Consider the following 23850-nt stretch of genomic DNA (forward strand, 5'->3'; position numbering starts at 1 on the left):
GCAGCCCCCGCGCCCGCAGGCGCGCAGGTGGACGGACGGCAGCGCGCGCCTGCCCGGGGCCCCGCCGCGCGTGCCCACGCCCGGTCAGCCGGGCCTCTGAGCTCGCACGCTTCCTGACGGGCTCCCGGCGGGAAGCCGAGGCACGGGGAGGGGGAGCATCTCGCTCACGGCCAACAGCCGGCCCGTCTGGATTGCAGGAGGAGGGGACTCCCAGGCCCCACTTCTTGTCCACTCTCGGCCAGGTGACGTGTCCGGGTGGGGGGCGGAGAGGGGGCGCGAGGGCCGTGCTTGGTACAGCCCCCAGCCAGCCTGCCGTCCCGGCTCCCGTATCAGCGTGAAGGGATGGGCGCTTGGTATTTCCACAAAGCACACGGGGAAGCAGCCAGGGGCTGGAGAAGGGGGTCCCGGGACCCTTAGGCTTCAAAGTGGCCTTTATTTGTCATCAAGGTCAGGCTGCCAGAAGTTCTTCACTGGCCTGGAGCTCTCCCGGGGGCCGAGCCGTAGTAGTAGAGGAGAGAAGGCAAGGCGTTTGCCTTCTGCAGCTGACCCGGGTTTGAATCCCCCCACCCCCCATATGGCCCCCTGAGCCCTCCAGGAGCAATCCCTGAGTGCAGAGCCACAGCTGGGTGAGGCCCCCAAGCAGAAATAAGGCGGTGGTGTGGGGGGAGGGATATCTCTTCCTGCTCCTGCAGCATCTGAGCCTCATCCCCTCCCTCAGGGCCAGTAGCACCCCACTCACGCCCCCCCCCTTCTGTAGGAGGTGGGCACATCTGGGAGACCGGGAGAATCCCTCCTGGGCATGAGGTGTGTGTGTGTGTGTGTGTGTGCGCGTGTGCGTACCTTCACTCCCTGTAATACACCTGGGCATGAGGTGTGTGTGTGCCTTCACTCCCTGTAATACACCTGGGCATGAGGTGTGTGTGTGTGTGTGTGTGCCTTCACTCCCTTTAATACACCTACCTGGGCATGAGGTGTGTATTCCTTCACTCCCTTTAATACACCTGGGCGTGAGGTGTGTGTGTGTGTGTGTGTGTGTGTGTGTGTGTTCCTTCACTCCCTTTAATACACCTGGGCTTTCACTCCCTTTAATATACCTGGGCATGAGGGGGGTGTGTGTGTGTGTGTGTGTGTGTGTGTGTTTGCGAGCGCGCGCTCGCCCTTCACTCCCTTTAATACATGGGGCAAACAGCCAGGGCATCGGTGACCAGGCCAGGGGCGCCTTAGCAAACCATGCCAAAGGCTCAGCTCTGTGGCCCCGGACCCCTTGGCCAGCACCCTGGGCCTGGTTGCTGATGGGTGGACGGGCCATGCAGCTACAGCCCCGGGGCCCGGCTTCCTTCCCTGGGTGTGGGGTTTGCCTCACCAGGGCCCGCTGTGCCTCACCAACCCCCAGTGCCTGGCGCGGGGCTGGACTGGGTGTGGGGGACAGTGGCCGTGTCCATTTGCATGTCCAAGGGGAGTGAGCTGAGGAAGCCCTGTGTGTGTGTGGGGGGGGACGGGGGTAGTGGCCGGCACGCCCTCTGTGGCGTTAGGGCCGGACTCCTCCCCTCCTGGCGGGAAGGCTGGCTGCTGGGACCCTGGGCAGGAGGAGACATCCCCTGGGGCAGGAGGTGGGGGGTGCGAGGGATCAGATCCTCCAGTGGGGATGGGGGTGACAGCTGTGCTGCGGGCCAGGAACCTGACACCAGGGTGGTCCCCGAAGGCTCTGCAGGGCGAGGGCGGCAGGTTTCTGGGTAGCAACAGTGGCCCCCAGCCGGCTGGGGCGTCCTGCTCCCACGCCTGGGCCCAGCTTTCCCCAGTAGCAGGGGTGGGGTGGGGGGTCAGCTCCAGAGGAGAGGAGAGTCGATGAGAGTTCGGACCCAGCCCACCTGCTCTCTGGGGCCAGCCGTGTGGCCTCTCTGGGTCTCCTCTGGGCGAGCAGGCCCCCCCCCCCACCCCTGCAGTTCCCGTTCCCACCCGCTGGCACACCCTCCTCTGGGGAGTGACCTGCGATATGGAAAATGATTAAACATTCCATCATAGGAGCCCGAGAGCCCTAAAGCGCCGGGTAGGGCGCCTACCTGCCCTACGTACGGCCGGCCGACCTGGGTTCAAGCCTGCCAGGAGTGATCCCTGCCAGGAGTGCAGAGTCAGGAAAAAGCCCAGAGCACCACTGGGTGTGGCCCAACAAACAAACAATCTATTTGTTCTGGGCCTGAGGGTGCATGGGGGGGGGGCAGCCTGTGGTGTGGCCAGGAGGGGAGCAGAAGCTCCACAGGGCTGGGCCAACTGCAAGGCTCCCCCTGTCCCCACAGCAAGGAGGGGGGCTTTGGCCTGAGACGGTTGGCGTGGAGGGACAGTGAAGGGGAGAAGGGGGTGGGGAGGGAGCGGAGGAGGGTCGGGGGAGGGAAAGGGCAGGTGGGTGGGTGTGGGACAGCGGGCAGCCCCCTCTCAGCTGAGTGCTTTGTCCTCTGGTTTGGGGGCCACACCCGGAAATGCTCAGGGGGACCATATGGGGGGGGGCGCTGACAAGTGCCTTAACCCCTGAACTAGCATCTCTCGAACCCAAGGAGACACGGGGCCGTGGAGGGGCATGGCGGGGACCCTGGCACAGCGGGCAATGGGCGTGGCCTCCTCCCTCTCCCTGGACACGCAGAGGGCAGGGCTCCCCGCCCAGGATGGCCAGGCACGGACAGGGCCGGGAACTGGGTCCCGCAGGCCACTCACGGAGGAGGCTGAGGGTGATGCAGGCTGCGGGGGGGCTCGTGGCTGCCCTCCTAGTCCCCAAGCATCCATCTGTCATGAAGGAGGTGACTGGGACATGAGAGAGAGGGGAGAAAGAGAGAGAGAGAGAGGGAGAGAGAGGGAGAGAGGGAGAGAGAGAGAGAGACGGAGAGAGGGAGAGAGGGGGAGAGAGGGAGGGGGAGAGAGGGACGGAGGGAGGGAGAGAAGAGGGAGGGGGAGGGGGTGGGGTGCCTGACCCAGGCCTTGCTCTTTCCCACAGCAGTTCCTCTTGGTGGTGGAAGGGTTTTTCCCCTGGGAACCCCCCACAAAGGGACCCAGCAGACAGGCGGGAGCTGGGCTGGACAGATATCCCGACCCCTCTGGCACGGGAGGCAGGAGCTCTGAATGCACATCCCCCTCCTCCATGGGAACGGGTGCGGGCAGCGGCGAGAGGGGTGGAGATGTCCCAGGGGGCGCCTCTGGCTGCTGAGACGGTCCCGACCCACAGTCTGTGCACCACTGGCTCCAGCATTTACCTCGTTTCACTGGGGTGAGAGTGGGGGTGGGGGGGCTGCACAGGCCCCTGCAGGCAGTCTGGGGGCTGAAGCCCTCTGTGGTGTGAGGTAGCCACCCAGGAGGTGTGCTGGGGATGGAGTCAGGTGCGGGGACCCCCGCCCCACCCCGCCGGGGTCAGGCGTCTCCATCCCCCTCGTCCTCGCTGGCACAAGCCTCGGGCAGCGCGGGGCCCTGGCACGTGCGAGACTCCAGGTATTCGGCCTTGAGACGCTCCAGCTCCCGCAGCTCGGCCTCCAGCCGCTCCCGGTGGGCCGCCCGCAGCTGCCGGAGCTGCTTCATGGGGAAGGGGTTCATGTCACTGAAGGCGATGGTCATCAGCTTCCTGGGGAGAAGCAGTGCCCTGAGTCCACTGCGCCCCGCCCCCCCCCGGGCCTGTGCTGGGGGGGTCGAATTCTGCCCTGCCCTCCGAGAGCTTTTTCCGAGTAGGGTGGGGGGTGGGGGCTCTCGTCCAATAGGGAAAGCTTTGTTCCGGGACGGACGCCTGCCTGGAGGAGGTGGCCTATAAAATGGAATCTTACGGGCCCAGACAGTGGTGGCCAGGAGGCATTGTCAAAGCACAAGAAGCCGCAAGGAGCAATAGCACAGCGGGTAGGGCGTTTGCCTTGCACGGGGCTGACCTGGGTTCGATTCCCAGCATCCCATATGGTCCCCCGTAATTGTCCCCAGTAATTAATTCCTGAGATGCAGAGCCAGGAGTAACCCCTGTGCATCGCCGGGTGTGACCCAAAAAGGAAAAAAAAAAAAAAAGAAGAGGCCACAAGGCCCAAAGCCGGGACACAGGCCCTGGCCTAGGAAGGCAGCTCCGTCCTGTTCGGTAAGGTCACAGGCCACGGGGCTGGGGGGCAGGGGGGGGAGGAAGGGGGCAGGAAGAGCGCCGGGTGGAGGGGGACAGGGCGGGCGGCGGGGTCCCGCTCACCGGCTGTCACAGATGGTCTTGGTGAAGAGGCGCAGGTACTGGTAGATCTCCAGGCTGTCCTGCAGCCGCAGGATCTCCTGCTCATTGTACTTGAAGATGGCCAGGGCATAGCGGAACACCACCTGCGGGGGCGGGGGGGTGTTGGTGAGACCCAGCCTGCCCTGGCTGCGCTGCGGGGCGCAGGCTGGGGGACCCTGCAGGACAAGCCAAGGGGGTGGTGGCTGGGGCTCTGGGCAGAGCATCCTGGGGGAAGGGGGGGGTAGGGCTGTCCCTCCAGGGGGCACCGGCAGGAAGCAGGTGGTCTCGGGACCCAGGGGTTTCAGGAACTGTTGTCAAGCATTGGCAGGAGGGCAGGGCCAGGGGCGGGGCAGAGCCAGGACAGGAAGCAGCGCACTGATAAGGGCTGCAGGCAAACAGGAGGGAGGGCAGGAGGTCCCCATTGGACAGCGGGGTGGGGCAACGCCCCTGGTCCCGCCTGCTCCCCCATCCTGGGGCAGGTTTGGAAGAGTCTGAGCGTGAAGGGGGGGCAGGGGAGACGGCCGGACCCCCCCCCCCCCAGGCGCCCACCTTGGTGCCCTCGTACAGGAAAGCGTCCCAGACCCGCAGGAGGATGTCGCTGATGAGGCTGTCGGCAAAGACCACCAGGAACCAGTTGAAGGTGATGACGGACAGGTCCACGCGGTGCTGGGCCAGGTGGGCCGTCAGCCGGGGCAGTTTCTCCGCCAGCAGGTCCTGCAGGACCCGCTGGTCCACCTGCAGGCCCAGGTCGGGGACCGTCAGCCCTGGCCAGCGCCCGGGGCAGGGCCACCCCACCTCCACCCCCCTCCCCCGCTGGGGGGCTTTGGGCGGCCTGAGTGTCCTGAACTGCCGAGTCCTCCTTGGTTGGTGGCAGTTGGGCCCTCTGCCACCCACTGGGGCCACCTCGGGCCTGGCTGGCCTGTGTCTGCCTTTCTGCTCCCACCCTGGACCTGCCCTGCAGGCGGCCACAGTCCGGCCATGCTGGACGCCGAAGCATCTTCCTCCCTTCCACCTGCCGCCCCTCCCTGCCTGGGCCCTGCAGCTGCTCCAGGTGGGGACGGTCGGTCCCAGCCTGGCGCTGGCCAGGGGTGTCCCTTGCTCTGCACAGTCCCAGCTGGCTCCCGGGGCGGGGGGGTGGTGGCAGCTGGGGTGGGGGGTGGGGTGAGGGCAGAGGCAGCAGCCACTGGAGGCAGCTGGGGAGCTCAGTCAGGAATTATCACCCCCCCAACCCCCCTGCACACGCACCCCTCCACCCCGCTCCTTCCCCCAGCCCCGTGCAAACTCCAAGCGGCACATTACCGCTTCTGGGGAGATCACGAGCCTCCAGTGACGCATGGAGACCACTGGGGTTAACTTAATGGTGGTCCGAGCCCCGTCAGCGTCAGCTGGCCCCAGAGGGGAAGGACGGCAGGGCTGACTCGGGGGCGCCCCCTGCAGGCCCCGCTCACCTGCGACGCTGTCAGGGTCTTGCTGTAGTAGTCAGCGGGCAGGATGGACTCCACGATGGCCACCAGGCACCAGAAGGCACTCTCCTCCTCTTCCAGGACCAGCAGGGCGATGGCCGCCAGCCTGGGGGCGGGGGAGGGGGTGAGGGGGACCTGCAGCTGCCCCGGCCAGGCAGCCTGTGGCCCACCCAAGGGAGCTCCCAGGTGCCAGGCAAGTATGGACCAACACCCTAAGGAAGGACCCGGGGGAGGGGGTGAACACATGGAGATGTGAGTGGGGGCACACCTGGGGGAGTCTAGCACGGCCCCGAGCAGGGGCCCCAGAGTTCCCGGCCTGTGGTCTCTGCTGGGTGACAGTGGACAGGTCACTCGGGCCACCTTTGACTTTCCGGCACCTCGGCGCAGTCACAGGGCTGCTAGGAGGGCATGTGGTGGACACAGTCCACGTGGCCAGCACCCGGGAAAGAACCCCCAACCATCCCCTTGGGGCAGCCACGGGCTCTGAGGGCCGGCCCATGTGCAACCTCCCTCTGTCTTTTTCTTTTTTGCTTTTTGGGTCACACCCGGCGATGCTCACGGGTTACTACCAGCTCTGCCCTCAGGAATTACTCCTGGCGGTGCTTGGGGGACCCTATGGGATGCCGGGGATTAAACCCAGATTGGCCGCGTGCAAGGCAAACGCCCTACCCACTGTGCTATCACTCCAGCCCCAGAACCTCCCTCTCAGTGGCCACCAGGCTGGGACGGGGGCGGGGGGTGGGGACACAATTAATCTCTGCACTGCCCCAGCGGGTGAGGAGAGACGGGATGGTGGTTTGGGGCTCGTTGGGGGTACCAGGCACACAAACAGCCTCTTCTCCTCCCTCACCTCCCTTCTTCCCGAGTTCCCTCGAGATCACGGGGGCGAAGGAGCAACTTGCCCCCACGCCCCCCGCCCCCTGCTCCAGGGCGCTGCAGGGATGCACTGTGCTCCTTCTCTTACCTTCCCGGGCTGGGCCAGAACCGCTGCCAGGACGCGCAGGTGCCCCAGGCCCCGGTCACAGAGGTCTGGGCAGTGCTGCACAGGCAGCCGTGCCGAGACGCTCCCGGCGGACATGGAGCAAACCGACAGCGGCAGCCCCCTTGAGTCCCTCTTGCAGCCCCTCAGGGAGAGCCTGTCTGAGAGGGGAGCCCCGGCCCTGTGGGCTCAGAGAGCATTCCACTGGCCACGGTCACTCTCTGCCCGGCTCGCGCACACACGGGGTTCACGGTCCTGACCTCTAGGACAGTCAGAGAAAGAAAAACTCTGTCTCCTCCCCAGGACAGTGAGAGGGAGAGTCCTGCCAGGCTGGCAGATGGGCAGAAATCAGCCTGAGTCCAGGAGGAGTGGACCCCAGAGCAGCAGAAGGCTCGGCCTTGCTAAAACTTGGGGAGCCGGGAGTGTCGTCCAGCTCAGGACCCGTGTGGGATGTGCTGGCCGCCACTCTTCCTGCCCGTGCCCTGGGTGGACGTGACCAATGGACCACGGCGACATTCCCTTGGTGCATGCGCAGGGGTGGACGTTACCAACTGACCACGGCACCCCTTCCTGCGGTGCCCGGACACTGCTTTGGAAGCCCGCAAGCTTCCAGGTGTTTGCCGAGATGAGCTCGGCTAAACCTACGGGGCTAGGGAAACTGGTCTGCCGAGAAAGCCAAAGTGACCGGCCGGGGTGACCTTTGCCAGTCCTTTGTTTAAGTTTCTGTGCAGGCTGGTGTCTCCAGCTCAGGCCTGCTGCCGGCCTGGTCTGCAAAGCAGGGATGAAGGAGGAAAGAGAAGACTACTTGGAGAGCACTTGTCCTCCTGGCACTGCCAGGAGAAAGAGAAATCCCGCTTTTATCTTGGGGGAAAGTGGCTTGATACTCCTCCCGGTCTGGACTGGCACTCAATCATTTCTTTGATCTCTTGTTACCCTGGTGACAGGCTGGTTGGGGGTCTGAGCTTTTGATACCGCACTGCAGTTCTGAAGGCAGCCACCAGGTGGCAGCACGTGGACGAGTGAAAGGGCCCCCCGGGGCGCCCCGGGGGCTGGGGCTGAAGGCTTTGAAAGGTAAGGGGGCGGGCTCCTCACCTTTGCACAGGGTTCCTAGCCTGAGACACTTCCTACCTAAAGCAATAACACCTGCCTAGATACCGATCGCGGGGAAGACAGCCTCTGGTGTAAGGGGTCAAAGTGGGGCCGGAGCGAAAGTACAGTGGTGAGGCCCTTGCTACGCATGCGGGCGGCTGGATCAATCTGCAGCACCCCATGTGTTCCCTCGAGCACTGCCAGGAGTAAGCCCTGAGCAGAGTCAGGTGTAGCCCAAACACACACACACACACACACACAACAAAAGCAGATGGGGTGCTTTTGCTTCCTATGCCGTCACCCTAAATTCTATCCCTGGCACCCGAAATGACCCCCATCCCCCGTGTCCTCCCAGGAGTGACCCTGGAGCACAGCCCAGTGTGGCTGAGCCCACTCTGTCCATCTCATGGGGGAAGGGGGGCTCTGGGGGAGATGGAGAGATGGGGGGGAGAGAGAGAGAGAGAGAGAGAGAGAGAGAGAGAGAGAGAGAGAGAGAGAGAGAGAGAGGAGAGAGAGAGAACAGAGACAGAGAGGGAGAGAGGGAGACAGAAAGAGACGGAGGGAGAGAGAGACAGAGAAACAGAGAGGGAGAGAGAGAGAGGGAGACAGAGAGAGATGGAGGGAGAGAGGGGAGAGAGAAATAGACAGGGAGAAAAAGAGGGAGAGAGAGAGGGGGAGAGGGAGAGAGAGAAAGGAAGAGAGAGAAAAAGAGAGGGGGAGAGAGAAACAGAGAAACAGAGACGGAGAGGGAGAGAGACAGAAAGAGACGGAGGGAGAGACACAGAGACGGGTGGGGGAGAGAGAGAGAGAGAGAGAGAGAGAGAGAGAGAGAGAGAGAACGGAGAGCAGGCAGGAGGGACCAGGGGGTTCGGGGCGGGGGCCGAGGCGGCGGGCGCCCTCCTCTCTCGCCTCACCTTGCCTGTCCCCGGGTTCGGGCCGGGGGGGCTCACCTGTTGAGGCCCTGGCAGTAGCCGATGGTGGGGTTCTGCCAGGAGAAGGCCAGCAGCACCCGGCGGAGCTTGTCGGGGAAGCCGGAGGTGGGGCAGGTGAAGTGCTTGTTGCTGGGGAAGGTCCGGTTCAGGTCCAGCTCGATCTGGCGGGCGGCGGGGTGCTCGCAGGCCTGGCCGCGGCCCAGCAGCTCCTGGTAGCGGCCGGGGCCCTGCAGGTGCCGGACGCGGCGCTGGACCAGCCACCGCCAGACTCGCGGCCGCTGCGCCCGGGGCGCGCCTTCCCGCAGCAGCTGCTTCAGCTCGGCCGAGGCGGCCAGCTCGCCCAGGGCGGCCCAGCGCTCTGCCAGCGCCCGCTCGGCGGCCTGGCGGGCCAGCAGGTGGTGCGAGCGCACCTCCAGGGCCTGGATCTTGGCCAGCAGCTTCAGGTCCTCCACCTCGTAGTTGGGCGCCGTGGGGAAGCCGTACTCGTCGTACTCGCTGCCGGCAAGCGGGCAGGGGCCCGGGTCAGCGGGGCGCCGCTCATCGCGCCAGGGGTCCGGGCATTCCCGCCCCGCCTCCCCGAGACCCGCTGACTTAGGGCTCTGCTCTAAGCCGTGGCCTCGTCCCGGGCACGCGGACGGCTATTCCTCCAGGCAGGACTCCTGGACTGCCCCTCCGGGAGTCACGTGCAGAGCCGTGGCCCAGAGACAGCAGGGGAGCAGGGCCACCCCCCCACACTGTCCGCTCGTCCAGTGTGTACCTCCCTTCCCAGGTGACCCCGGGGGTGCCCACGCTGTGAGGCAGGGGACTTGGCCTTGCTCCATGCGGGGGCCGAAGGGGACGCTGAGGACGGCAGAGTGGCGGGTGCCACGGAAGGAGCGAGCAGAGCTGCACGGGGCTCCCGAGACCGCCCAGCACGTCCACGCCGCTCACGGGGGCTGGGCTCCAGGAGGGCCCGTCTCCCGTCTCCCCAGTACCTCCGAGAGGGACCCGAGAGACCAGGAGTGCAGAGGCCAGCAGGGCGGGGGTGCGGCTCACCTGATGGGGCTCAGCTCCACGCCGTCCGCCGCCGCCTCCCCCTGCAGGGCCTCCTGGATGAGCTGCCGCAGCAGCTCCGAGCACTCGGGGGGCTCATCCCCCAGGGCCGCCTGCAGCCGGCGCAGCCCCGCCAGGTACTTGCTCTCCACCTGGCAGTTCCGGGCTTGGAGGTAGGCACACTGTGGGGACACAAGGGGCGGGGGTCAGCACCCGGAGCACCCCGAGGCGGGGCCTCAGCAGTCTGAGGCGGCTCCTCCCGGCTCTCATCTCTGGCCACACGGACAGCCCCCTACCCGGTCCCCAGGCCCCTCCGCCCGCAGGGGGTCCCAGGGGACAGGAAGGGCTGGAAGGAAGGGGAAGGGCGGCGGGCAGGAGAGTGGCCGCGGGCCAGGCAAATCCTCGTGTCTGAGCTCCCTCCTGTGCACGATGGGAAGGAGGAAGCCCGGGGCCCAGGGAGGGCCGGGAGCGTGCCTGGTGTGGCACTTGGCGTGTGCTACCTCCACTGAGTGCGCTCCGGCCACTCCCCAGGCTCCCGGCATACGCCCCGGCACACAGACACACAGACACACAGACACACAGACACACACAGACAGACACACACGCAGACACACAGACACACACAGTCACACACACACACACACACACATAGACATACACACAGATACAGACATATACATACACACACAGACACACATAGCCATATAGAGACACATACCCAACACAAACACAGACACACATACAGACACACAGACACACAGAGACCTACAGATACAGACACACAATCACACGTGACACACACAGACACAGATACACACAAACACATACACACAGACATATACAGACACATACACAGACTCTCATATAGAGACACAGAGACACATACAGATGGAGATACACAATCACACACAGATACTGACACAGACACAGACAAGAGATACAGATACACATGATACACAGACATATGTACAGACACACACGACACACAGAAATACACACACAGACACACGCACACACAGACACACAGACACACGACTCCCACATACAGCCAGCCGGCCTGGCCTCCCTGCGGCAGCACCTGCACAGCATCCCTGGGCTGCCCCGCCTGCTACCTCTCACCCCTCCCCACCTCCATCCACAGCTCTGGTCTCTCTCGGGAAGAACTTGCTCCAGCGCCTGTCTGGGTCACACAGTCGCATCCGCATCCTTAACACCCAGGAGAGGAGACCCCTCCCCCAGGAAGCCTTCCCAGACTTCCCTCCCCCAGGAGCCCAAGAATCTCATGACCACAGCACCTCCTGGCTGAAGTGTCTGAGTCCGTCCTTGGGGGGAAATTCACCAGAGAAGCCTGGGGGCTCAGGGCTAAAGGGTGGCCAAGGGTGGGGTGGGGGAAGGGTTGGGTCACACCTGGAGGGGCTCAGGGGACCTGACGGGGTGCCAGGGGGAACTAAAAGGGCGCTGGCCACAGGCGAGGCGAGGTCTCCCGCCCAGGACTTCTCTTTGGAGATTTCTGAATGTTTCTTTCAATTCTTATCCATTTATATTCAGGTATTCTATTTGCTTAGAGTTTGCCCTGGCTGGTTCTGTTCCTAGACTCTGGCCCTCGGAACTCCTAGGCCCGCTCCACCTAAGTTACCCAATGTGTGTACAGCTGACCGCAGTGCTTCTCAGACTTCCTTCCTACAGCATTGGCCATAGTGCTCCCACCTTCATTTCTGATCCCGAGCCTCCTTTGCTGTGTCCGTGGTCCAGCTGGCTAACACTCTGCTAGTGTTCTTGATCTCTCCGTCAGCTTCTGATCTCGCTGCTTTTCTGTTCTCTATTTCATTTATCTCTCATCTTTATTATTTCCTTCCCCTGCTAAGCTTCGGGTTTGGTTAGTTCTTCTTTTTAATTCCTTCAGTTGTAAAGTTAAGATTGAGATTTGAGACCTTTTCTCTTTTCTTCTGATGTGTTTACAGCTACACATTTCTCCCTTAACTTGACTTTCACCGTGTCCCACTGTGGTATGTTACGTATTGGTTTTCATTCGTCTGTGTGTATCTCCTACTCTCCGCTCTGCTTTCTTTCTTGACTCTCTCGTTAAGAATGTGGTATTCTGGGGCTGAAGCGACAGTACTACGGGCAGGGTGCTTGCCTTGCACACAGCTGACCCAGGTTTTATCTCTGGCACCACGTCCGGTCCCCTGAGCCTGTCAGGAGTGATGCCTGAGTGCAGAGCTAGGAGGAAACCCTGGGTGTGGATTCCCGCCCCCTCCCCAAATAAAGCATGTTTGGGGACCAGAGGGATCGCAGAAGGCTTAAGGTATTTCCCTTGCATGCGGCTAACCCTGGTTGGGTCTCTGGCATCACATACGGTCCTCTGAGCACCACTAGGAGTGATCCCTGAGTATCGCCGAGTATGACCACCTTCCCCCACCCCCCACCACCCACACACACACAGAATGTGGTATTTTAATTTCCACAATTCTGTGAGTTTCCCAGTTTTACTTCTGCTATTGAGTGCTAACTTTTCTCTGGCCCCAGACATTTCATGATTAAATGTTAATGGAACACGAAAGACAGTAATGCAGAAAGTACTAACGTACGAATGCCGCAGTAATACAGCTGTGTAGGGAATAGGGCCCTTTTCCCTGCACACAGCTGACTGGGATTTGACTCCTGGCACCCCCCCATGGGCCCCGACAAGACCAGGAGTGACCTCTGAGCAGAGTCAGGACTAAGCTCTGAGCACAGGTCAGCGTGGCCCCAAACTTATTAAAACACCCCCCAAAATAAAAGGTTTCAATTTCCTTCCCCTGTCCTTCTGTGGATGTTCCACAGCTAGTTTCTTTGTGGTTGCTATGGGAACATTTAAAATTTTGAAGCGACTGGCTCGCACTTCAGGCCCGTGTCCTGCCCTGAACGCGTGCCTTGCTGGCTTTCTCCCTGCTTGCCCATTTCCTCTCCCTGTCCACTGCACTACAGCGCTGGCCCCACAGCGTTATGCTCAAAGTGTTCTAGAGCACACACTGACCACTCTTCTAAAAAAGTATTTGTCTCTGGGGCTGGAGCGATAGCACAGCGGGTAGGGCGTTTGTTTGCCTTGCACGCGGCTGACCCAGGTTTGATTCCCAGCATCCCATATGGTCCCCTGAGCACCGCCAGAGGTAATTCCTGAGTGCAGAGCTAGGAGTAACCCCTGTGCATCGCCAGGTGTGACCCAAAAAGCAAAAATAAAAAAAAAAAAGTATTTGTCTCTGAAGCCATCTCCAAAATAAAATGCGGCGTTACAGACCAGTTACAAGAACAGCAGCCTTTAGATTTCCCTTTTGTTCCCATGTTATTAGTCTCTGCACTCTCATAGGAAACAAAGCATGGATTATTTTTTGGGGAAAAAAAAATACTAGCTTTTATCCTCATCATTGTAGTGACCTTCCCTGAGCTCTTTTATTTCCTTATTTGGCCTCCAGTCACTGGCCAGCGTCCTGTGCGGGGCTCTGTTGAAAACATCTTGCAGGGCAGGTAATGGACTCTCAGTCTGGGCTTATCGGGAAATGTCTTCATTTCACCCTCCCTTCTGAGGTGCCGCCAGCCGTGGATTCTTGGATCGGTGCTCTTCTCTCTGCACTCTCTGGACACGCAGAGCTCGACAGGGAGGCTACCTTCGGGGAGGGGGCAGTTGGGCCACTCTGCCTTGGGGTGCAAGTCACAGATCCTTCCTCCAGCTACCGGGTCTAAACTGCTCCTCGCTGGGGCTTGTAACGGGGACGTGACTATGCGTCCATGGGCGGCCCGAAAGGCAACTGCACCATACCCGGCTGTGTACCAAGCCACTGCCTCTGGCTTCCAGTTTCTAATGAAAACCCCACTGAACCCAGGGCCCAAGGGGCCTGTGCAGGGCTGCTTCTCCCTTTCTGCTTTCCAGGTATCTTTGACTCTGTCCTCTGAGAGCTGACTGCAACGTGCTTTGGTCTGTGTCTGCGTCCATCTCACCTGGGTTTGCGGAGTATGTTCATATTCACATATATCAATCCTCAGTTTCCAGGCATTAATTCTTCTTCATTTTTTTAATTTGTTTTTTGGGTCACACCTGGCAATGCTCAGGGGTTACTCCTGGCTCTGCACTCAGGAATAACTCCTGGTGGTGCTTGGGGGACCCTATGGGATGCTGGGAATCGAACCCGGGTCGGCCTTGTGCAAGGCAAACGCCCTACCCGCTGTGCTATCACTCCAGTCCCCGGGCATTAATTCTTTTAAGCTTCTCTCTGCCCTTTTCTCTTTCACTCATTCTTCTGGGTCAACCGTGATGCAAGTTTCTCTGCCTGGCAGGGTCCCACCATGAGTCCATATTTCTCTCAATTTGTTTTTCTCTCTTCTAAAGAAAGATCACCTAAATTCTTGGTGGTCTCCACGTCTGAGCTCCACGCTGACTGTTACCTTTGGTCTCCTCAACTGGCCTGTGAATCCCTCTAGTACAGATTTTTTTTTTCTTTTTGGGTCACACCCGGCGATGCACAGGGCTCACTCCTGGCTTATGCACTCAGGAATCATCCCTGGCGGTGCTCAGGGGACCATATGGGATGCTGGGATTCGAACCCGCGTCGGCTGTGTGCAAGGCAAACGCCCTACCCGCTGTGCTATCACTCTAGCCCCCTCTAGTGTCGATTTTTCATGTCAGTGATTGCACTTCTCAGCTCCAGAATTTTGGGGCTTCTTTTGGTGTTTTCTTTTCTTTTTTTTTGCTATTTCCTTTCATTCATGTATTATTTTATTGACTTTCTACTATTTCTTTAGTTGTTTTTTTTTGTATGTGTGTCTTCCAGATAATTATTTTACATCTTTCTCTAATATATCTACCACTAGGTCTTTTATCAGGGACAATTTCTATTTCTGTTGTTCTGTCCCCGCTCATCTGAATGGGCCATTTTTCTATTTTCTTAAATCCCTTGTGATCAATATATATATGTATATAATTAGAAATTTGAATGTCTCATAAAATCTTAAAAAAAGATTCTGGGCCAGAGCGATGATACAGCAGGTAGGGTGCTTGCCTTGCACTCAGCCGACCCAGGTTCAATCCCTGGCACCCCGTATTACTCCAGGAGTAATCCCTGAGAACAGAGCCAGAAGTAACCCCTGAGCATAGCTGAGTAGAGTTCCTGAAACTAAAAAACAAAAAATAAATTCCTTCTCCCCACTTTATAATTTTTTTTAACTTTTAGAGCCAGAGAGATAGTTCAAAGGACTGAGGACAAGCTTTGCACGTCAGAGGAGACGCGTCTGACCCCTGGGCATTGCATGGCCCATGCACATCGCCGTCTGAACAGTCACGCCTGACCTCGCACCCCTGCACGCGCTGCTGTCCAGCTGAGGACATGCCCGCTTCTCAGAATCCCCATGTGTCGTGGCCTCCTTGGGGACACGAGCTGGGCCTGGCTGGTCTTAACAACCCGATCCCGTATCTGCCCCAGACAACTCCACCCGCCAGACCCCCAGACCAAGGAGGTTCTAACGAAGGCCCGGCCCCCGAGAGGCGAAGCCCAGGGAAAGGAGGGCAGCAGACAGGGAGGGGGGTGGGGGGCGTGGGTGAGGGGCTGGGGGGAAGCCGGGGTAGAGGGACCGCAGGCCCGGAGCACAGAGGGCCGGCCTGGGGCTGCCACCTCTCACCTTCATCAGGAGGGCCTGCTCCTTCTCCGCCACCTTCCTCCAGATCTTTGTGACCTGGTGTATCTCCGAGTTGAGAAAGCGGTTCTGGGTTCGGTAGGCCTCCATGTCGTCCTGGAGAAGCCAGAGAGCCAGGGTTGGACGGGCGGCACCAGGGACCCTCCCTGCTGCCACCCTCCATCCAGTACGCCGCCAGCACTTCCTTTCTTTGGAAACTTCCAGTGCCGGCAACAGGAGAGAAAATCTGTCCCGGGGCTGTGGCGGGGAGAACCCCACGGTCGAGAGGCTGCTTTTCTCACTTGGGCCGGCAGAGGGAGCCCTGGGCCCGGTGTGAGTCCTGGCTCCCACCCTCTCCTTTGGGGGGAGGGGTTCTCAAGCTCTCTGACCCTGTCTCCTCACCTGCAAACGGGGCAAAGGCCACAAGGGCACCCAGGTGAGGGAGTGCATATGGTTTTATTATTTAATGTTGGTCTTGAGGGTCACACCCGGTGGTGCTCAGGGATCACTCCCGGCATGGTTTGGGGGACCCTTCGGTATGCTGAGGATGGAACTCAGGTTGACCAAGAGCAAGGCAAGCGCCCCGGTACTGTCACCCTGGTGCCAGCATTTTTTTTGTTTGCTTTTTGGGTCACACCCAGCGATGCACAGGGGACCATATGGGATGCTGGGAATCAAACCCGTGTCGGCCGTGTGCAAGGCAAACGCCCTACCCGCTGTGCTATCACTCCAGCTCCCATGTTTGTTTTTTTTAAAGTCAACATTCTCTCTCATATGGTTGCCACCAGAATGGATGGCTAATTTTTTTTGCCACACCTGCTGATGTTCAGGGATAAGTCCTGACTCTGCACTCAGGGATCACGCCTGACAGTGCTCGGAGGACCAGATGGGATGCCGGGGAATCAAACCTGGGCAGGCCGCATGCAAGGCAACTGTCTTACCTGCTAGCTTACTGCTCCGACCCCAAGAATGGGCAATTTTGGTGGGCAAGGGGGGGACTGTTTTTCATAGAGCAGCTCTTCGCACAATGGCGGCAGCCAGCGTCCTGGTGCTTGGCTCTAAGGGCTAAAGAGTTAGCCCCCAGGTCAGTGACCACAGCTCAGCCTCGTCCTGCAGCTGCAGCCATGTCTGACCACGCTCTGGCGCCCTGACCCTGCAGTGCTGGCCTGCTTCCCTCCCTATGCTCTTGGGAAGGAAGAAACTCTGCCCCCCCTTCACAGATGGAGAAAGAAGCCTCGAGAAGGCAGGAGTAAGCCCGGGGGGACGGCCCAGTGGCCCTGAGTCCCCCTCCGCCCCTTCACCAATGGGCACCGTCTCCTGTTCCACCCTGCCTTCCCGTCCTGGACCCAGGAGGTGCCCAACGGCCTGGTTCCAAGGCTCTGGGCATGTGGTGCAGGGGACTCCCGCTGGTGGCCCAGTGTCGAGACAGCCAGGGTGGACGGAGTGAGCAGCAGTGGCCGAGAGGTGGGGAAGCGCCCCAGCCGCCGTCTTCCTGGTCAGCTAATGGCCCTGTCTTGTGTGTCCTTCTTGGCTCAGAACTGGAGGAGAGAGAGGAGAGAGAAAGAGAAGAAAATAGAGAAAGAGAGCGAGAGAGTGAGAGCAAGAGCGAGAGCGAGAGACAGAGAGAGAGAGACAGAGACAGAGAGAGAGAGAGCGCTCAGGGAGAAGCCACAGGACAGTCAAGGAAGGGCAGGTCAGGAAGGCATGTGGAGAAGGGTGGCCGGAAGAGCAGCTGTGGCCGGCCGGCCTGGGGACCAGAAAGCAGGGCATGGACCTTAGCACTGCCCCAGTGGTTACATGCACTGCAGGGGGAGCGGGGTTGTGGCTGGACATGCTCTGTGACCAGCACCTGTCCATTCTCAGCTGCAGGTTTCAGCTGTCCCAGCCAATAAAGGGTGGGCGGATGAAGAGACGGGCGTTCGCCTTGCTCATGGCAGACCCAAGTTCAATCCCCAGCAACCAACAGAGTCCCCTGAGCACTGCCAGGAGTGATCCCTGAGCACCGAGCCAGGTATAAGCCCCGGGCAGCACTGGGGGGTGGCCCACCCACTCCCCAAAAGGGGGACAGCCTGGGTCCCTCTGTCTTCTGAGCTCTGATTCTTCAGGTGGCCAGTGGCTTTTTCTCAGACGGCCAGTTTCAACTGCAGAGAAGCACTTCCTCCGAGCCAGGGCAAGCAGCGGAGTCCCCGCAGAGAACGTCTCTGGGCCGAAATGCCAAGACGGTGGGTTTCTGCTGCCCTGCTGGTGGGAGCAACACGCTTTCTGCAGCCCAGGGGATCCCAGTCCTCCAGGTGAACGTGGGGCCTCCTCACGCAAGCCAGGACTTCCTGCCGCTAAGCAGACCCCCCGCGGGCTTTGGCTGGGGCTCGGCACCCTCCAAGGTCAAGCATCTAGGGACCAGCGACTGGGGCCCTCTAGCCCGCACCCCGGGCTCCCCGGACGTCCGAGGGCCGGGCCGGCTGCCTCTGCTGCCTCTGTTGTGCGTTTGATGGCGCAGAACCCGGCCTCATCTCAGAGGGGCATAAGAAAGGACACAGTCCACAGGGGCGGGGGCAGAGGGTGCACAAGGCTCCCAGGTGGGGGTGGTGCCACCAGCTTCTCTGTGCCCAGACTGGTCAGCGGCCTAGCAGGAGAGCTGGGGCCGGGTAGTGCCTGGCAGCGGAGGGAAGAGGGAAGCAAGCGGGTTCCAAGGCTGCCGTGAAGGGCAACCTAGGGGCACTGGTGTTGGCCAGGCTTTTGTCTTCGTTTTAGATGGAACCTAGGGAAGATCCAGAAGCTGGTTCTGCCCTCCCCTCCGGAGAGAGCCTGCATCCTCCAAGGCCTCCAGAGAGCTCGGTGTGGGAGGGAACCCAGGGCCTGGGGCGGGAGGGGGTGGGGGTGGGGATTCTGCAGCCGGGAAGGGGGTTGGGCCACACCCAGCGGTGCTCAGGGCTTAGTCCTGGGGCTCTGAGCTCTGGGATCACTCCTGGGCGTGCTGGGAGACCCTATGTGCTGCAGGGGCATCAAGCCCAGGCAGCTGCACGCAAGGAAAGCCCCAGGCCCGCTGTCCTATCGCTGGCTCCCAGCACTTTATTATGACTATTATCATTATTTTTGGTTTGGGGGCCACACTTGGTAGTGCCCAGGGCTTCCCCCTGGCTCTGCGCTCAGGATCACTCACGGTGGTGCTCGGGGAATCACAGGCGGTCGGGGGATTAGCCCGGGTCGGTTGCATGCAAGGCAGATGTCCTACCCACTGTAGTATCACTCCGGCCCCCAAGCCCTCAGGGTTTTATAGAGATGTGAGGGGACCTGCTGGAGGCCGGGCAGCTGTGCCAGAGTCTATACCAGCTGTGCCAGGCACTGACTGCAGGCCCATGTTGACCACTGTCTCAACTTTATTTCCTATTTTTTAAATTTATTTTGTCCTGGGGCCACACCGGGCAGTGCTCAGGGGTTACTCCTGGCTCTGCACTTAGGAATTACTCCTGGTGGTGCTCGGGGGACCATATGGGATGCTGGGAATCGAACCCGGGTCGGCCATGTGCAAGGCCGCGTGCCCGCCTCACTGTCCTATTGCTCCAGCGCCCTGGACTTTCCTTCCCCTCCCCTTGGGGCCCTCCCATTTTCTGAGACCTGAGCCCGGAGCCCCAAGGCTCTGTGGTGGCTGTGTGTCGGGTCTGGGGAGGCCGGCCTGGTTTGCACGGTGGCTCGTAGGAGCACGTGGGGGAGGTGCAGGGGTGAGTTCCCAGCCGCAGGCCCCCCGGGGTCTGGCAGCTCCCCTGCAGTGAGGAGGCTTCGGCCCACGGCAGGACCTCCTGTAAGGGGTCCTTGGCTCTTCCCAGTAAGAGCCGAAGTGGCCTGGCTGGGGGAGGCGGCAGGGAGGGCAGAGGCCAGGAGAGGCCACGAAGCTGCAGCCGCTGTGCCTCCTCACTCACACAGCCCTGGGCTGGCCACTCGGGCCTCTGCAGCCCCGGGGTGCACCCGCGTGTGCAGTGCGGAGCCTGCTGGTGCCGTGAGGAGCCAGGAAAGGCCACCGCCCAGGCACCGGGAGCAGCGACAAGGCTCTGAGGAGCTCTGCCTGTCCGTCGGGCTCCCTCCTGTCCACTTCAACCACGCGGGGAGAACTCGGCTTTGGGGGTGCGGGGGGGGGAGGGTGGCACATGTGGGGCTCCAGCTGCACATGGGCCTAGGGGTTAAGAATGCGAGTGCACATCTGTGGAGTATGAAACAACATCACATGAGGCTGACCCCCAAGGACAGTAGATACAAGGGCCAGGGGGATTGCCCCATAGCTGGAAGCCTGCTTCATGAGCGGAGGGGAGAAGGCAGATGGAATAGAGAAGGGATCACTAAGAAAATGATGGCTGGAGGAACCTGTTGGGATGGCAGATGCATGCCGAAAGCAGATAATGGACCAAACATGATGACCTCTCAGTGTCTGTGTTACAAGCCATAATGCCCAAAAGGAGAGAGAGATTAGGGGGAATATTGTCTGCCATGGAGGCAGGGGGAGGGTGGGAAAGGGGGGGGTATACCGGGGATACTGGTGGTGGGGAATGTGCACTGGTGGAGGGATGGGTGTTTGATCATTGTGAGACTGTAACCCAAACATGAAAGCTTGTAACTATCTCACAGTGATTCAATAAAATTAAAAAAAAAAAAAAGGAATGTGAGTGCACGGGGGCCGCCAAGGATCCGGGGTGCTTCCGGAGTGGGACACAGGGTGCGGGGCGGGCATGGGGGGCGGGTCGCCTACCTTCAGGTGCTCTATGAGCTCCTGCTGGCTCAGGGCCTCCGGGGGCTCGGGGGGCTGGTCGGGGGGCTGCATGAAGTCTCGGGTGACCTTCTCGGAGAGCTTGCAGATGACCTGCTGCTTGGCCTGGTTCTTGTCCAGCAGCAGCTGCACGTGCCCCCGCAGCTCCTGCAGCTCCCGCTCCCGCAGGCCGGCCGCCTGCACCAGGCCCGCCCGCTCCTGCTCCAGCGCGTCCACCCGCCGGCCCAGCTCCGCGATCTGCCGCACTTTGTGCCGCACCAGCTCCAGCCGGTCCTGGTCCTCGGGGGCAGCCAGGTAGGCGCTGGCCGCCCGCTTCTCCTGCTGGGCCGCCTCCAGCGCCTTGTGCAGGATCCTCACCAGCTCCTGGGGGGGCGAGAGGGGGGTCGAAAGGGCGACCCAGTGAGCTCGGGGAGGGCCCCCAACAGGCAGCACCCCCTGGGCGGCTCATCCCAGTCCCACCCCCCCTCCCTGCTCTCTAATCAGGAGGTTCTAACCGCAGGCCGGAGAGGAGACAGTGCAGGGCCTCCGTTTGCTCGCCCACACCACAAGGCTCCCTGCACCCTGGGTGTCCCAGTGGTCCCTGCCGTGGGCGCCCCATGTAACACAGCATCCTCAGGCCCTGGCACCCAGCTGGCCACGAGGCTCTGGGAGTGGCTCCCCAAACCCCAGAGAACTGCTTGGGAGGACCCTCGTGAAAAAAGATAAAAAGTTTTAGCTGCACACCTGGTCCTCGCCCCCCCTCCCCCTGCCCCCATTAAAAGATGACTTCCTCAGCCCAGCTCACAGCTAGGGTACTTGGGAACTCCGGGGGATGTGAGAACGCAGGGCACACACACACACACACACACACACACACACACACACACACACACACACACACACACACACACACACACACACACACACAGAGCTCTCCTGCTCCAGTTCCCCTTCCTCTGTTCAGGAACTGGCAAGCACGTGGGGCTGGGGGCTCTGCCCATCAGATCTGCCCACCCCTTGCATTCCTCAGCGTGTGAGTGGGAGAAGCTTCTACTCGGCCTCGGCACCCGGAGGCCGCTCTGTCAGAGCAGTTCAGACCACGCCCTGACCAACACACGTGCGTTTCACGTCCGAGACCGTGGGAGGCCCAGCAGAGCGGGTGAGGCCTCCTTGGCGGGTCGGCGATGGAGGCAGAGCTGGCAGCCCTGCGGCTCTGGGCACCGCCCTCCGGGTCTTGCTCCCGTGGCAGACTGGGCACTGCTGTGGGAGCCAGAAGGCATCATCGCCCGTTGAGTCTCCACACCCCTTCCTGTTCCCTACCTGTGGCCCCAGAATGCTCCCGAATAGGGCTTCCAAGAGGACAGGACCCACTGGGGCGGGCGCCAGAGGAAGTCCAGGGTCATCCTCGCGCTACACCACGCACACAGCCTCCCCCAGCTCGCCCGAGCCCAGGAGCCTGAGAAGACCCCTGTTCCCCACCCACCAGTCGGTGGCTACAGCACTGGGCTTCATGTGGTGGCCCAAGGCCTGATCGTTTCCTCTCAGCCTGCAAACTCCCTGAGGCCCGTGCCAGCTCGGTGCAGAGAGAGGAATTCTTTCAGGGCCAGAATCTCCGAGGCCAGGCAGCCAGCCACCAGTCCTGCGTGTGCCTCAGACCCGGACGGGTAGGGCAGTGCTGCAGTGTCACTTGGAAAAACTCAGTGTCCCGGAGACACATTAACTCCATCCGTGCCAAAAAATGGAAATAAATGCCGGGTAGGTCATTTATATACAACTCCCATTTCGAAGGGAATGCCCCCAAATCATGACTTTGAGAAGCCTGTACAAAGACTCAATTGGCATGTGCTCTGTAAGGCTCAGGACTGGTGACTGCCTGAGTTCTCTCTCTTCTTTCCCTCTATTCACCCATCAATTCGCCGACCTATCCAACCAAGCACCATCCACCCATGCATCCCTCCACTCAGCACCCATCTGTCCATCAATTCACCTACCCGTCCAACCAACCAGCTACCCATTTGTCCATCCAGGCATGTGTCCACTCTCTACCCATTCATCCATCAATCCACCTACCCATCCAACCAACCACCCATCCATGCACCCATCTATCCACTCATCACCCATCCATTGATCAATCTACCTACCCACCCACCCACCCACCCACCCATCTACTCATCTATGCATCCATCTGTTCAGTTTACCCATCTGTCCATCCAAGCATTCATCCACTCATCCATCCATCCACCCTAGCTTTATTAAACACCCACTCCTTATCATCCATCCACACATCCATCCATCCACGCGCTCAACCTTTATCAAGCGCCCACTCACTACCAAGTCCTGGGCCAGGTACAGGGTGCAGAAAAGGAGCAACCACAGTTCCCACCTTGAAGGATGCCAGAGGCTGGTGGGAGTGGAGGAGAATCATTGTCCCGGGGCCTCACTGCAGCAGGGGGCAGCACGGGCAGGTGTGGGGGCTCAGCAGAGAGGAGCAATGACTTTCTCCCTGGGGGGAGTGGGGCGGCGCGTTCCAGAGAAAGGAGAGCAGCGGGAAGGGACCCCCGAGGCCCAGAGCGGGCGGCAGGCGGGACAGGACAGGGAGGCTGGGAGAGCTTTCCAGACAGATGAGACATCAGTTCCAGCAAAGGGTCAGAGGAGGGAAACCCTGTGGGTGCCGTGAGGGGCTGGAGGTGTGCCCAGAAGGTGAGATGGGGTGAGGGGTGGTTGCGCACCCCACAGGAATGCCTGGAATGAAGACATGTCCCGGGGGTAAGCAGGGAGGGAGTAAACATTCCTGCGGCAACCTCGAACCTTTTCTGGCTCAGCGGAGATCTGAGTATGCGCTGCCCGGTAAAAATAGCCAAGATCCCCTGATGAGACCACCCAAAGCTCCCCGCCAGGTAGGCGACTCTCCCAAACCTCGGGGCAGTCAAGTTTGAAGTCCATTTCTTCTTTTTTACTACCAGGATGTCACAAATGCTTTATTCTGAGACACTGAATGGACAGTGTCCTATGCCTTTCAAAGGGTGATTACATAGACCGTTTAGGAAGGTCATATGGTGGCTTCTGTTCTTAAAGCCACAATAGTCCATGGATAAATATTAAATATATAAAAGTGAAAGAAGATGGGCCAAAGAGCAAGAGAGAGAGAGAGAGCTAGAGAGAGAGCCAGAGAGAGAGAGCAAGAGAGAGCGAGAGAGCGAGAGCCAGAGAGAGCAAGAGAGTGAGAGAGAGAGCCAGAGAGCCAGAGAGCAAGAGAGAGTGAGAGAGAGAGCGAGAGAGAGAGCCAGAGAGAGAGAGCAAGAGAGAGCGAGAGAGAGAGCCAGAGAGAGAGCGAGAGAGTGAGAGAGAGCAAGAGAGAGCGAGAGAGAGAGCCAGAGAGAGAGCGAGAGAGTGAGAGAGAGAGCCAGAGAGCCAGAGAGAGAGAGAGAGAGCGAGAGAGAGAGCCAGAGAGCCAGAGAGAGCAAGAGAGAGAGCGAGAGAGAGCCAGAGAGAGAGCCAGAGAGAGCGAGAGAGAGAGAGCCAGAGAGAGAGCGAGAGAGTGAGAGAGAGCCAGAGAGAGAGCAAGAGAGAGCGAGAGAGAGCCAGAGAGAGCCAGAGAGAGAGAGAGCCAGAGAGAGAGCCAGAGAGAGAGAGCCAGAGAGAGAGCCAGAGAGTCAGAGAGAGAGCCAGAGAGAGAGAGCCAGAGAGTCAGAGAGAGAGAGAGAGAGAGAGAGAGCGCAAGAGAGTCAGAGAGAGAGAGAGAGAGAGAGCAAGAGAGTCAGAGA

The 23850-nt window shown here is 60.4% G+C and overlaps 1 protein-coding gene across 2 annotated transcripts in view; it reads right to left on the reverse strand.

The window, feature by feature from the left end:
- Positions 1–396: 396 nt before the first annotated feature.
- The window catches only part of TBC1D2 (TBC1 domain family member 2), a 49966-nt gene continuing 26512 nt past the window's right edge, over positions 397–23850 (reverse strand). The window contains exons 6-13 of one of the 2 annotated variants that reach the window (XM_055123638.1): positions 20090–20470; positions 15358–15468; positions 9712–9890; positions 8695–9171; positions 5662–5782; positions 4763–4948; positions 4196–4317; positions 397–3549 (exon numbers count right to left, since the gene is read on the reverse strand). In XM_055123638.1, the coding sequence (XP_054979613.1) occupies positions 3246–3549; positions 4196–4317; positions 4763–4948; positions 5662–5782; positions 8695–9171; positions 9712–9890; positions 15358–15468; positions 20090–20470 (1881 nt within the window). In that variant the 3' untranslated portion in view covers positions 397–3245. Of the gene's footprint in view, positions 3602–4195; positions 4318–4762; positions 4949–5661; positions 5783–8694; positions 9172–9711; positions 9891–15357; positions 15469–20089; positions 20471–23850 lie in introns of both variants that reach the window. The other variant, XM_004600252.2, reaches the window with a different exon arrangement.

This window comes from Sorex araneus, chromosome 1 (genome assembly GCF_027595985.1).
Source record: "Sorex araneus isolate mSorAra2 chromosome 1, mSorAra2.pri, whole genome shotgun sequence".
NCBI classification, from domain to species: Eukaryota; Metazoa; Chordata; class Mammalia; order Eulipotyphla; family Soricidae; genus Sorex; species Sorex araneus.